Raw genomic sequence first — 13,656 nt, 5'->3', positions numbered from 1 at the left:
AAAACTTACCATTAACTTACCATTAATGGTATTCTAATACTAAAATAAATTAACTTCTCCTGGCCTTCTGTTCGACAAATGTAGCAACTAAGGCTTGCGATCGAAGTTCAGCGCCAATTAATGGCTATGTCTCTCGAAAAGTATATTCATCTTTTTTCGTAACCTACTCTTGTCACCATACAGGGTCACTCCAAGCTCACCCCCCAAGCAACCGTTAGGTCTTAACACACTAGGCAATCAACTAGTTCGTCTATATGTTAGAGCAGGCTCTGGTACCATTTAAGACCAATTGAAACTATACAGCTATTTGATATGTATAGTTTTAAACTAAATCCTTTTTTTTTTTTTTTTTTTTTTAATGCCACCTCTTCTCCTCTCAGTGGTACTAACTTCTTTATTTCCGAAACTAATAACTACATTTATGTAACACATACACTCAGATCGAATCAGAACTTCACTCATGCTTGCATCGAGTCAGGAAACAGCTCTTTTTTCAGAGTCAGTTCGTATCTTGGAGTCAGCAGGTTTTAAGTTTACTTTAAGACCTAGTTAGTATTTGCACCGCATCACCAAGATTATTCAGCTGTGACTTGGCTCGATTTTACGTTGAGTCTAGACTAAGCTCATTTTTATGCCGTGTCAATACTTTGTTCACATTTTGGAGGGATCAAAGGATCAGTTTCCACCTCAAATCCCTTAGACTTAAATTCTTTGCGTGATACCGGTTTTAAAAAGGTACTCACCCCTTTTATTCAAATGTATCTGTAACGAATGGATCCATTGTATATTATGGAGCCTTAACTTTAGGGCTAAATGGGTCATGTAGCCCTATAGGTTATCCCATAAGTTTCATCCGATCCCATGGATTATAGGGGATACCGGGTACAGAAAAGGCATGGTAGGGGATTGTGTCTCTTTAAATCCTTTTTGACGTTTAAAGGGCACTATAAATTTTATTTTGCGACCGAAATAGCCCCCTTCCAAGTTTCTACAGCCAACAATTCTAAGCAAAGTGACAGAAAAAGCAGAAGGTCGGCATAACAGTCTTCTATAAGCTTCTATTCGTTTCAATAAGTTGAAATGGGTAAACCATAGTTACTGAAGTAAATTCTAGTGCATATTATGACCTTCTCTTGGAATAATAATTTAGGACCTTATTATATTTTCAGCTTTTGAAAGTTCTAGGAGGGTAGTGACAACTACAGTTGGACTATTAAATATAGAGAAATATTATATTTAATGAGCTTAGTATATATACAAATATAAATCTAACTATATTAGTATATAGTTATATTAGTATATTTATATTAGTATATTAGTATAGTAGTTATAATACACTAATATAACTATACATACTTGTCATCTTCAGGTTCGTCGTTCAGGGCTATCGCTGTTTCCAAGAGGGTTCGACTATCATTCGTTTTCTTCAAAACCTCAAGACAGAGGTTAACTGCCCGACTCATCTGGGCTGCAAAGTTTCCAGATCTATTAACCTCGGCAACTGGGATTCTCCAAACACCCTTAAATTACAAATTGAAAAATTGAATGCTGCAAGTTGAATAATAAAGAGTTAAACGTTAGGATTACATTATGCACTTAATATACGAGCAGCACAAGCTGCACAAGGGCATATACGACCTTTTTCAAAAGCGTGTGAGCAGGAGCTCTTACAAACAGACCAGGGTTCCTCTTATCCAGCTACATTCTAATTATAATCAAAACTTATTAATAAGTCTGATCGTCTCTCATGATCTTCCCTAGTTTTACAGAATTTTAATATATATATATATATATATATATATATATATATATATATATATATATATATATATATATATATATATATATATATATATATATATATATATATATATATATATATATATATATATATATATTATATATATATATATATATATATATATATATATATATATATATAAAATATATATATATATATATTTTCATAATATTGTTTTGTTATATATTTTAAAATTACATATTTTGTTATAAATTTGTAGACCTTGCAATTATTATCATTATCTTTTTTGAAATTTCAACAATAATTTAAGTTTTAATGTGTCCGCTTATAGTTTAACTTCAATCTTTGCTGCTAGGTGTGTGCCGTACTAGCACACACCTAGCAGCAAACGTCACACGACAAGAAAATATAAAATACAATAAAGTGAAAAAAACATTAAGGTGAATTATGAAAATTTTACAAAGTTTTTTCAAGAAATTCATCACTGTTGTGCTCCCCAAGTTGCAGAACAAAGGAAGATATATACCATTTGATGCCTTTCGAGGTGGAGGACAAAGGAATTGGCACATTTGTGTTTCAAAGTTTTGACTGGCCGTTTTACAAAAAGTCTGCTATGTCCAGTTAACAACTAGTCCTTCTGGAAAAAAAAACCTTCTGGAAATGGGTCTTCCCTCGGTGAGCTTTTTCAAACAATCATTTTTCAATTTTTAGAGAAGAGATTCCCCCCCCCTCCCCGCTCCTTCATTTTGAGAAGGGGATTAGTTGTTTTACGCGTTCAAAAGAAAATCCCATAATAAAAAGGATTTTTTAAACGACCACCCCAACATCAATCTAAGTTTTCAACAGATTTCACTCCACTCGCAGTTTAGTTGTTTCTTTATGATATGGATAATACCATTTCAGAATGGATAATTCTCAAATTCTAGCCCTGGAGTCAGGTTTCCTTGTTCTGGGGTAGAATCTTAATTAATGAAATAAATATTAAACTAGAATTAATTTAAAATTAAATAGACTAAATGCTAAATAAAATATTAAAATAAAATTGAATTCAACACCACATAAGTTTTGCCTATGAAAATTATCCTATGAATTAAAAGTTGAGAGCAAACAGAATTCAACCGAAGAACTCAGATGGAATTAATAAATCTTCAATATTTATACGCTGTAAAGTAATAACCAAGTAGTTTGTGGTAGCGACCTGAAAGGAAATTCCTAGGTTGTTTTTGATATTGATAGTAATAAAACTTTGTTTATAGTAATAAAACGTAAAAAATAGGGCTTTTCATAGTACCATATGATCCCCTCTTTGTAAATCTTTTTTTTTTGTAGTATTTGTAGTATTTTGTATAGTATTTTTGTATAGTATATATTTATAGTAATTTTCTATAGTATATTTTATTATAGTATTTTTATAATAGCGATTTTGTATTTGATTTTTTGTTCAGGTGTCAACTACTTTTAAATATAAGGGGGAATTTATTCAAACATGGTAATTATGATCTACTTCTACCTATGTCTGACTTAATGCCGAAGTAACACATATATATAGTCGCCTCTGAAGATTATATTCTGCAAGTTATAGCATTATGCTATTTCATGATCTCCTCTACTTTTGCAGTATTTTGCTGTAGATGTTTATTATGATGTACATTTTAAATTAAATATTTTGTTATATTTTTGTGTATCTTACAGTTAGAATTATTATTTTTCAAATCTTTAATGATAATTTAAGTTTTAATGTGTCTGCTTATGTTTTAACTTCACTCTAAAGGAAATCACACTGCAGGAAAATATGACAAACTTTAATATAAAATAAAAAATATACATCAATTATCAAAAAAATTTCAAGAAATTCATCGTTGAAGTGCCTCCCCTAAGTACAGAACAAAGGGTGATAGATACCGTTCCGATGTGAAATTAATTGGCAAATTTGTGTTTCAAAAATTCGTTTCACTGTTTTAGACAGAGTCAACTGTGCCGGCTTAACATTACCTCGGTCTTCCCAGAAGAGCTCTTTTAAACCATAATTTTTCAATTTTTAGAGAATATACCCCTCCCCCTTCTTCGGCATATAGAGGGGGGCTTAGTCGTTTTACGTGTTCTAATGAATATTTCATCATATTAATAATTTTAAGTGGATTTAAGTGGAGCGATAAGATTACGCTCCGCTTCCTACTTAGTTCTTTCTTTATGACATTGGAAAATACCATCTTGGCAGAGATTATTCTCAGATATTAGCCCTGGAGTTTATTTTCTTGTTCAATACAGTCTTTTTGCAAGTTTCAGACCTTTAAAAGTTGGAAGCAGGGTTTTGGACAAAAAAACCTTTTTTTCTGTGCATTAAGATCCAAACTTTTGTTCCAATTTAGTCCCAAATTTCAGTCTAAATTTGATCACAAAGTTAACTTCAGCGCCTTCTCTCTAGATGTCGATTCAAGTCGATTACTTTGTAGGAACTTAAACCCCCTTATTTATTCGAAACTGAATTCCTAAACATGTATTTAAATTCTTCGTAAATGAAAGTATGTAAAAATAAATGTTTATCTTTATCTCCAAAATTGTTTCAGAATGAATTTAGAAAACGAATGATAAATTCGATGATGATTCAATAAAATAAAGGCTATTGCTTCGGTATTTCCAAAGTAATGTTAAAGAATAACTTACATGAACTAAATTTGTAGGGGTTGGTGAGAATCAGAAAACCCTATGCCTATCATTTTCAAAATTTTATATTTAATAATTCAATCTTGTCAGATCGAAACAGGCCCTATCCAAAGTGCCTATGGTTGTATTTTGTATTCATGAGAAGAAAAATAAGTTATACAAATATTCAAAGCTACCCTAATCATTATGAAAATATAGAAGCTGAGTTTGGAACCAAACATTTATGAAGTTTCTGAGTGAGAATCGGAATAAAAACATAATCTAAGCATGAGAGTTAGCATTTTATTTGTCGACACAACAACCTTAAATGTAACAACTGTATTTTTACACATTTTTATTTTATGGCCAGCCTGGTTGGATACACTTGAAAATAGTGATAAAAAGTAAGATTTTTACAACCAACGACATAGAAAAAAAAATTAAAAGCATACTGATAATTACGCTCCTACTCCCAATGGCCTTCCTCAGAATCACAAAGAGAAGAGAGAAAAAATAATAGACCTAGAAAAAAAGACAATAAAACAAATAAAATATCATGCAGCAAGAGAGTAAGATTCGAAAGTCATATATGTAATCAAACATTTTAAAATCGAACTGAAATTTGCAACAGCCCACAACACCTAATTCACATATTTATTAACTGTTATTTTACTGTTTTATTATTATATTATGGTGTTTTATTGTTATGGTTTTTTATTATGATGCTCTATTGTTATCAACAGGTTGTTTTTTATGTTATTTTTGTCAGGTATATCTTTTGTCCGAAATTGCAACATTTATTTGTTACAAATCCCATTTACACTTTAATTTTGATATTCATACTTTTATACGTTTACACTGATTAATTGATTAACTTGGTCCATTTCACACTTCTGGTTCTAGGTACAAGAGCCAAATTAATACACTTCTAGAAGTACAGCCACTAGCTTCAGGATTAATGTCTTTGGTGTTTGGAACTCAAACCTATTGATCTAATTTCTTGACTTAGTTTTGATTTAATGCTGAATTTAATCCTGATTTTAATTAATTTAATTCAAAAACCAAGTTTTAACTTTGAAAATCTATTTTAAGATTAAATGTTACTACTTGGCTTCTTCCAGAAAACAAGACCACAAGTTTCTAGATAATATACCTTGGCGTTCAGAATTCCGATACGCCCTCCCACCATACATAAAAAAGAAAGAAAATATGTGGATGCTCCTTTCTCGATTTTATGGTTCATTAGTTATGTCTTATAGAACTTCAGTGGGACAGAACATTTCTAACATAAATGTTGTCACAGCAAAACAATAGTAACATTTTTCGTTGAGGCCCAAAAGGGATTGCTTTTATGGAAGTAAGAAATAGTGCAATTATTACATGAAAAAAATTCAGGCTATTTCGTTGAGAGAATAGACCACCAATGGATGGTGGCAGAATTCTTTTCTTTGCGGGTTCAGGTGGCAATTTTTCGTTAGCCTGCAGCGGCCGGGTGAGCAGCGCATTTCGACAGTAGTCCATATTCTGATGAAACCTGAAAAAGAGAAAGATTAGAAAAGACTACTATTGGGCTCCTTTTCTTCTTCCTCTTTTATTTAATCCTCTTTTATTTTAATCTTCTTCCTCTTTTAGATTATTTAGTGGGTTTTTTCCTGGATTTTGCTGTGTTTATTTGTCATTTCTTTTGGAGTCAATTGACATTTCTTGTAGTCGTAGATCTGAAAAGCTTTCCGGTTCAGTCACTAATAAAGTATCCAAGTTTAATATTAGGCAAATTCTGTTGCAAAAGTAATGAAGCAAAGAAGAATGTCTGAAAGATGGAAGATAAGCTTATTCAGTAGGTTAACAACCAATTAAAATAAGCAGCATATCACCGCGGTGACAGGAGTTACATTTTGCTTCGATAGTAGGATCACGTCAACCCGACAGAATTCTTGTCTAGGTAATTAATATTGGTAAAGGGTTCAATATAGCGGATTTGAAAAGTTCTAGTTTCTTAACCTATACACTTTCATTCTCTGAAGTTAGAAAAACAACAAAGTTTTCTATATGTGCGAATATTTCTGTTCCAGATCCAAAACTGCTACTACTACTACCACTACCACTATTACTACTACTAAGAACTCACTGCTGCACCAAGCCACCTGAGACGAACATAGATGTGCACTCTTCATCCCTCCCAGTTTGTTCAAAGCTTCCCTCTTAACCCCTAACATGAAGTTCCAATAAATCTCATCCTTTCTTATAACCTCCTCTTATCCAATCCAGGCATAATCTAATTTTCTCTCGCCCCTATATAAATAGCTAAACAGAATAATCTTAGGCAATATTCCATCCTTCATCCGTAAATTTAACGGTTATCATTACCGTAGCTTCCACTATTTTAATCTTGGTTTGCAGACTTATTTGCCTAAGACATATTCACAGACTTATTCCGAAAAGAGGTCTATGAATAGGGGTCTTTGACGTTTCTATGATTAAAATACATACAATTCAATCAGATAGACCTAGTCTCAGCTCAAAAAATTGGCCGTCTCCGTGAAAAGTTCCCAAAAAAAAGCTCTAAGAATTAGGAGTTCTATGAGTTTACAAGAATAATTTTATCATTATTTATTTCTAACTTTCTGTTTTTTTTTAATACTTTCCTTTTTGGGGACTTGTTGGTCATATGTCAATATTTATGACACGATATTCCACATTTAGACCACAAGTGCCCAAACCTATTAGGCTTAGGTTTCACTTGTTTGCCACCTGTAAGTCCAACCACACTGTAAACTATAGTAATTCAAAAAGGAAAAATCGTCAATCCATTTCATAAACGAAAATATAACGGGTTAAACAGTCTAACGGTGTTCACATGAGAGACTGTTCTCTTACCTTGAAGAACTTGGCTTACTTACTTACTTAATTTGCATCTCCTACCAGGCATCACTCGGCGTAAAGAGTGACGGCTGCCTCTTCCATCCACTTCAAATCAAAGCGAGCGTTTGTACTTCACCAAGACGGATATTTGCCATCGTGAGAAATTCGAAGAGACTGTCGGACAATCGTTTTTTCGGCCCAACACACGATCAAAGGAACCAGCACTGGTATGTGAAAGATTGGAAATCGTAGATGATCTTTGCGAACAGGTGGGGAGGCATTCGAAAATGGTGCCAGAACGATCGTAGGGTTCGTTCGGCTATTTCGGTCGAAAATCGAGACTGGTTCGTGAGCTGAAGTAACTTCTCCTTTCTAACGCACTTGAACCATTGCAGACCTTCGACCTTTTTTAGGTTAACTTCTGCTGACCCGCTTCTTTTTGAGCTACAACCAAGACTATTTAAGACGTCTTCTGCCACAGGAAAACTGGACAGCTATCTTTGGTGAGAAACCACACATTAGTCGTGCAACGAAACTGCGTGTCTTCAACAACCTCGTCAGCTTTATGATACGTTAAGGAGCTGATACGTAGCTCAGATCAGCCACAACCATCAAGACCATTGATGAATTCTGACTTGAAGACTCAAGATCAAACCATGTCCTTACAGCACGAATTTATAAATTTAACAGATTGTGCTGCTTTTTACAACGCTATCAGATTGTATGTTCCTCTAACTAATTAGGGTCACGGAATTCAGATGAGACATAGCTTCGAGCAGGTCTAAGAATTTGATGAAATACAAAACTTAATTTTCAATAATTTTTTATTATTGCTGCTTTACTTATTTTCCAAATTTGTAAATTATCCGATTTAAACCCTATTTGTTTGAAACATACACGTTCTGGGCCCGGGTCTTCTCTATGAATCATGATCGTTTTAAGATGTAGCTTCCTATAAATGTCATACGATTTTTGAGCAATCCCCCTCTCCCCAGAAAAAAAATACTCAAATAAATACCTTAAAAAACAGCAATAAGTAAATTATGCTGCATAAAAAATTGAAAATGTCTGTGAACTTACTTAGATGTATAAAAATAATCAGCAATACGATAAAGAGACTTGAAATGTTGACTGAATCGAGAGACACACAATGTCAAAGCTTCCAAACATGGTTGAACCAAGGGCCAATGATCATTTCTTCCTAGCATAACGGTCACTATAAAAGATAACCATAAATTTACGCTGAAAATCTGTCAGAAAAGACATGTTACAGGATAGATCACTTCAATAAATTTGAAGAATTTGTTTCGGCCCAGAAAAGGGCAAACAAATTTTGTTCTGTATTAGTTTGAAAGTTATAGCTGTAGGTCCTTCGGCCAAAAGGGTCGAAACGTACAGAAAAAAATGTATCGGGACACGCCCCCCTCCCCCGTACAAAAAATTGTCCAAAATGGGGCCAAGAACTTTTCCCATTGGTTTGAAACTAATATCTGAAAAGCTAATGAAAATTTCTTCCTTGCTTTACCGCCAATATGAAAGATAACCAAGGCCGTATCCAGGGGGGGGGGGGGTACCCGGTTTGAACCCCTCCCCCCCCCGTAATTTTTGCCCGAGTCGAAAAAAAGTCGAAAATTAGTAAAACCTAGGTAAAAATCAGTAAAATTAGTCGAAAACTGAGTCAAAAATTAGTAAAACCCCCCGAAAAAAAAATCCTGGATCCGCCCTTGAAGATAACCATAAAATTTACGCTGAAACACAATCAGACAAGACAGGTTACAGGATAGATCAACAAAATAAATACGAAAAACTTGTTTCATCGGTCTGAAAATAGACGATTTTTTTGTCACTGATTAATTTGAAACTTACAGCTGTAGGTCTTTGGGCTAAGAGAATTCAAACGTACCGACAAAAATTTTTTCGCCCACCCCCCCACACACAGACACAAAAAGTAGGACAAAAAAAGAACCAAAAACTTTTCCCAAAGGGCTTGAAACTTATACAAGAAGTGCCAATGATTGTTTACTCCTGGCATAAGCGTTACTAAAAAAAAAAAAAAAAAAAAAAAAAAAAAAAAAAAAAAAAAAAAGACCTCTTCTGTGTACATGCTCTTGTACATGCGAAATCAAATAACCCATTTTTCGCTTCAAGAAAGTTTCTTTCTGCTTTAATTATTCATTAATTTTAAATTATTTATTATTTTACTTTTTTTTTCGCCCATAGTTTTGAAGCAATATATTTTAGACGGCTATTTTTAAAACTGGTTGTTTTCAATTTTCAAAGCATTAATTTTGATTGTTACAGTGGTTTGTTTTCAAGCAGGATTCAAAACTGTGGTCAGATTCTCTAAAAGACCCATAATTATTCCACACTGATATTTTGTGCTTTTTACAGTTCAATTACTGGTGTATGTAACAATGACACAAAAAAAAACATTCTGGAAAATCAGGGACAATGAAAAGATTTTAAAAGAAACGTAGAAGTAACATGTATAAACAAACGTCAAAAGTTCCATTAGAGCCTTGGATTCTTATTCTTGGATAAAGATACAAAATTTTCAAAAGTGAAAATTTACACTATAATCACATTCTTTAGATCTTATTAGAAAGGAAGAGAGAGGGAGAGAGAGAGAGAGAGAGAGAGAGAGAGAGAGAGAGAGAGAGAGAGAGAGAGAGAGAGAGAGAGAGAGAGAGAGAGAGAGAGAGAGTGAGAGAGAGAGAGAGAGAGAGAGTGAGAGAGAGAGAGAGAGTGAGATAGAGAGAGAGAGAGAGAGAGTGAGAGAGAGAGAGAGAGTGAGAGAAAGAGAGAGAGAGAGAGAGAGAGAGAGAGGGAGAGGGAGGGAGGGAGAGATAGGGAGAGAGAGAGAAAGAGAGAGAGTTTACATTCTTTAGTGCTCCCAGTTGGCGTTTTTCCCAATCCAGCTTCATGTAACTCATTCGCCTTTGCCAAATTCAACTTCAACTCTTTAGTGTGAACTTTGCTAAAGACACCGGAAAGTATGTGATGAAAGACTTCTTCAGCAACAAGTTCGGCTTCCTATAAACAAAATTTGAAGTTCAGTCTGTAACCTACAATATTCTATATATATTCTAAAGCAACGGTAAATTCAGAACAATCACAGGCGCTTCCTAAGTAGAGAGCGATCTGGGCACAATGTATTATATATTTTTTGTTTAGACCAGGGCACTTCGTATCGAAGTTGTCATAAAACCTTCGAAAAGGCTAATTCGATTTTAAATTGAAGGGGCTAGTGCCCTTTTTAATAGTTGAAGCTGATCGGAGGGCCACTAACCCCCTAACCCCCCCCTCCCCAAACACATCCAATCGAAATTTTGAGATTGCCATTTTCTTCAACGTAGTTGAAAATTCTAGAAATTATGTATTTGAGTATGACAACCTCCCCCCCCCACACAGCCTTCAGGGCAAGGGGTGCAAGGGCATATAAGGTATATACAGAAAGGGTGATCGTATAAACTTCGGGGAGGGGAGGGCACATTGGATTGGTAATCAGAAGTTCTAGTGCCCTTTTTAAGATTCAGAGTGATCGGAAGATGGATACACCCTCCCCCCACATCGTTTTTCCCAAAACGCATCTGATAGAAATTTTGAGATGGCCATTTGTTGACGTAGAAAATCCGAAAACAGCTCATTCGATTGGAAATTGAAAGGGCTAGTGCTCTTTTTATTAGTTGAAAGTGATTGGAGGGCAATCGACCGCTCTCCCACGCCCACCATTTTAACCAAACACATCCAATACAAATTTTGAGGTAGCCATTTTGTTCAAAGTAGTTGAAAGGTCCAGAAATTGTGTCTTTGAGGGTGAACCCCCCACCCCACAGCCCTCAGGGCAAGGGTTGTAAGTTATGTCCTGGGGGCATATAAGGTACATAAAGAAAGGGTGATCGTACAAATTTCGGAGGGGGCTCATTGGATTGGTAACACTTACTTTCCATAAAATATTGTTGAAACCCTAAATCCTGTTCTGGTGGATGCGTGGATGTCCTATTTGCAATAATTTAGCCCCTTCTCCCACATTCTCTACCCTAATTCCCAGGATCATGTTATTGTCAAATCAGGTCTAAATTTTTCAGACCGAGGAAAAGGCATTTGTAGGACACTAGCTCAAATTTCTAAAAAATTTGGGATATTTTAACAGACATACAGCCCCCACCGAGTTCCTTTCTAACAAACCCTCTTCCCATAAATACCATACCAGGTACCTACCCTGCACTTCCTAACTAGGAATCGTGCTCTTATATTCCAATAAGTAGAGTTGAGATTTATTTGCCACTTCAGGAAAATATTCAGATCACAAAAGGTTAGATCTCCCTCTCCTTCGGCAGAGGTTGATTTGCATCCATGCGACCAAAATCCACAACTATCACACTAGCTCCTGCTAGGTCTATCTGGTACTTAGTCTCTCCTTCTAAAAGACGTGCTGATGCTGATTCTGTAGGGACCCTTCTTCTCCTAGGTTTCGTCCTATGTTCTTACTCTCCACTATACTTGGTTAATATGCAACGACCACTTCTTGAAGATGCCTCAAAGAAAAAAAAATGTGGGCCCCCTTCCTTCTCTTCCACTGCGGTTGTTGTTCTTTAACTCAAGGGAGACGATAACTAGCACATTAATTTTCACTTTCGTACATCATAATCGGCATATTTGATGTAATTACTGTTCTTTTTACTTTGCTAAATAACAGATATAATATCTTCGTTAGCTAAATAAAATCTTTGTATATATTTAATCATACTTACTTGCTTTCTATCAGCTTCATCCTCCAATATCATATTTTCTTCGTCAGAACTGAAAAAGCCTTGTTTCTTCTTTCCCAACTCTCTGGAAATTTCACACAAATCAATATTTATTTATAACCAAAAAAACCTTCAAACAAAGTTCAATAAGACGAGCAGCTTTTATACTATTCTTTTGATTTTTGATTTAGATGCATCCTCAGGCCTTAAGCAAAGGGCTCTTTCCGGTTTTTTTTCCATTCTCTTAATTTTCAACGTGATACCTTTCACTAGGTATCCTTTTCCCGGACCACACCTCCTTTCTATGGCGAAGAAATAAAACGTCCAAATGGGGATAAGTCCATTTATTTAGACAGTGAAAACAGATAGATATTTCTCCCCATTTCTCTACCGGATTTTCATTTCTTGATAGTATTTCCAGATGCACATTACAATTCAGGAGATAGGGGAGACGAGCCTTACCCCAAACCTCCTGATTGGGACAGAAAAGGCACCTTCAGCCCTAGTAGAAAGCCTAGCTAAAATATTGTTATGTTTGGTATCCAAAATTGAGGCAAGATGTATCGCCTGCTCAAAATGATTTTGTTATTTTACATTTTTTTTTCAATTGCTTCAACAAAAAGCTCTAAAACCTAATTCCTGTGCAATTAGGAAATATCAAATTTGTCCTTTTGTCTTCGGCATGACGAAATTAGGAAGATTAATATTGTACCCTTTTTCATATTTAAATACTTGGACGAAAATGGCCTCCATGAAAACTTTAAACATGCCATCTTTGCTTTTCTGTACATTTATGAAAAATATTAGACACCCCCTTCTGTTTTAGGCGGGACAATATCTGTAGAAAACAAATTTTTGATTTTTGTACATTTAATACCAAATACCATTTAAGCACTAAAAACTGCATCTACAATAAGCTTAAAAGTATAATTTTTGCATTTCTGTGGAATAATGGAAAATATCAGAATTGCTCTTTGATCTTAGGCATGGTAAGATTTACAAAGATTTTTTTTTCTTTTGATACATTTAATCCTTGAGCAAAATAACCACTAAGAAAACCATAGAGCTGTATTCACTGCCAATATATTCGTTACCGTAGTGCAGACTGAATTTACATACTGAAGGAGAATCCCATTACCACTGCACTACGGTAATTGTATATTTTTTGACATTATCAACCAAACAAGGCGATTCTTATGGTAAACTTTTAGTTTCGACCCGGCACGATTTTTAGGGGGGTTCAGAATATTTCCTTTTTTTTTGTTACTATGGGCAGTGTTCGTCTTTTACTATTTTTGTCACGATTTTTTTAAACGACATCTGAAACGGAGCAGCCATTGAATTCGTACGAGAAGTATCTTTAGAGAACTTCGAGACTTGAGAATAAAGAGTGTAGGATTGAGGGGAGGGCATCCCCCACACATACGGAATAAATTCTGTTCGTTTTAAGTTTCAATATTACTCCTTGCTTTCAGTTTAAATTATTATCTTTTTTTATTCAACTTACAAGCAAAAGACAGACCTGGGAAATTTAAAATACAAGCACCTTCGTTCATTTGGGAAGTCCTAAAAATTGTCATTCGAAGAGGGGTGAATACTACTACTACGACTACTAACAACAGCGGCACCAAAAACTGC

The 13,656-nt window shown here is 34.7% G+C and overlaps 1 protein-coding gene across 2 annotated transcripts in view; it reads right to left on the bottom strand.

Moving 5' to 3' along the window:
• LOC148954452 (calcineurin-binding protein cabin-1-like) overlaps nt 1–13,656 on the bottom strand; it is a 152,383-nt gene that overhangs the window by 35,584 nt on the left and 103,143 nt on the right. For both annotated transcript variants that reach the window (XM_089086532.1, XM_089086533.1), the window contains exons 18-22: nt 12,022–12,103; nt 10,147–10,300; nt 8,348–8,483; nt 5,786–5,939; nt 1,357–1,520 (exon numbers count right to left, since the gene is read on the bottom strand). In XM_089086532.1, the coding sequence (XP_088942658.1) occupies nt 1,357–1,520; nt 5,786–5,939; nt 8,348–8,483; nt 10,147–10,300; nt 12,022–12,103 (690 nt within the window). The remainder of the gene's footprint in view (nt 1–1,356; nt 1,521–5,785; nt 5,940–8,347; nt 8,484–10,146; nt 10,301–12,021; nt 12,104–13,656) is intronic.

Source organism: Artemia sp. Qi Xiang Cuo, chromosome 3 (assembly GCF_049724085.1).
Source record: "Artemia sp. Qi Xiang Cuo chromosome 3, ASM4972408v1, whole genome shotgun sequence".
In the NCBI taxonomy this organism is placed as follows: domain Eukaryota; kingdom Metazoa; phylum Arthropoda; class Branchiopoda; order Anostraca; family Artemiidae; genus Artemia; species Artemia sp. Qi Xiang Cuo.
The sequence above is the reverse complement of the archived record's forward strand: the minus strand, read 5'-3'. Positions and strand labels throughout refer to the sequence as shown.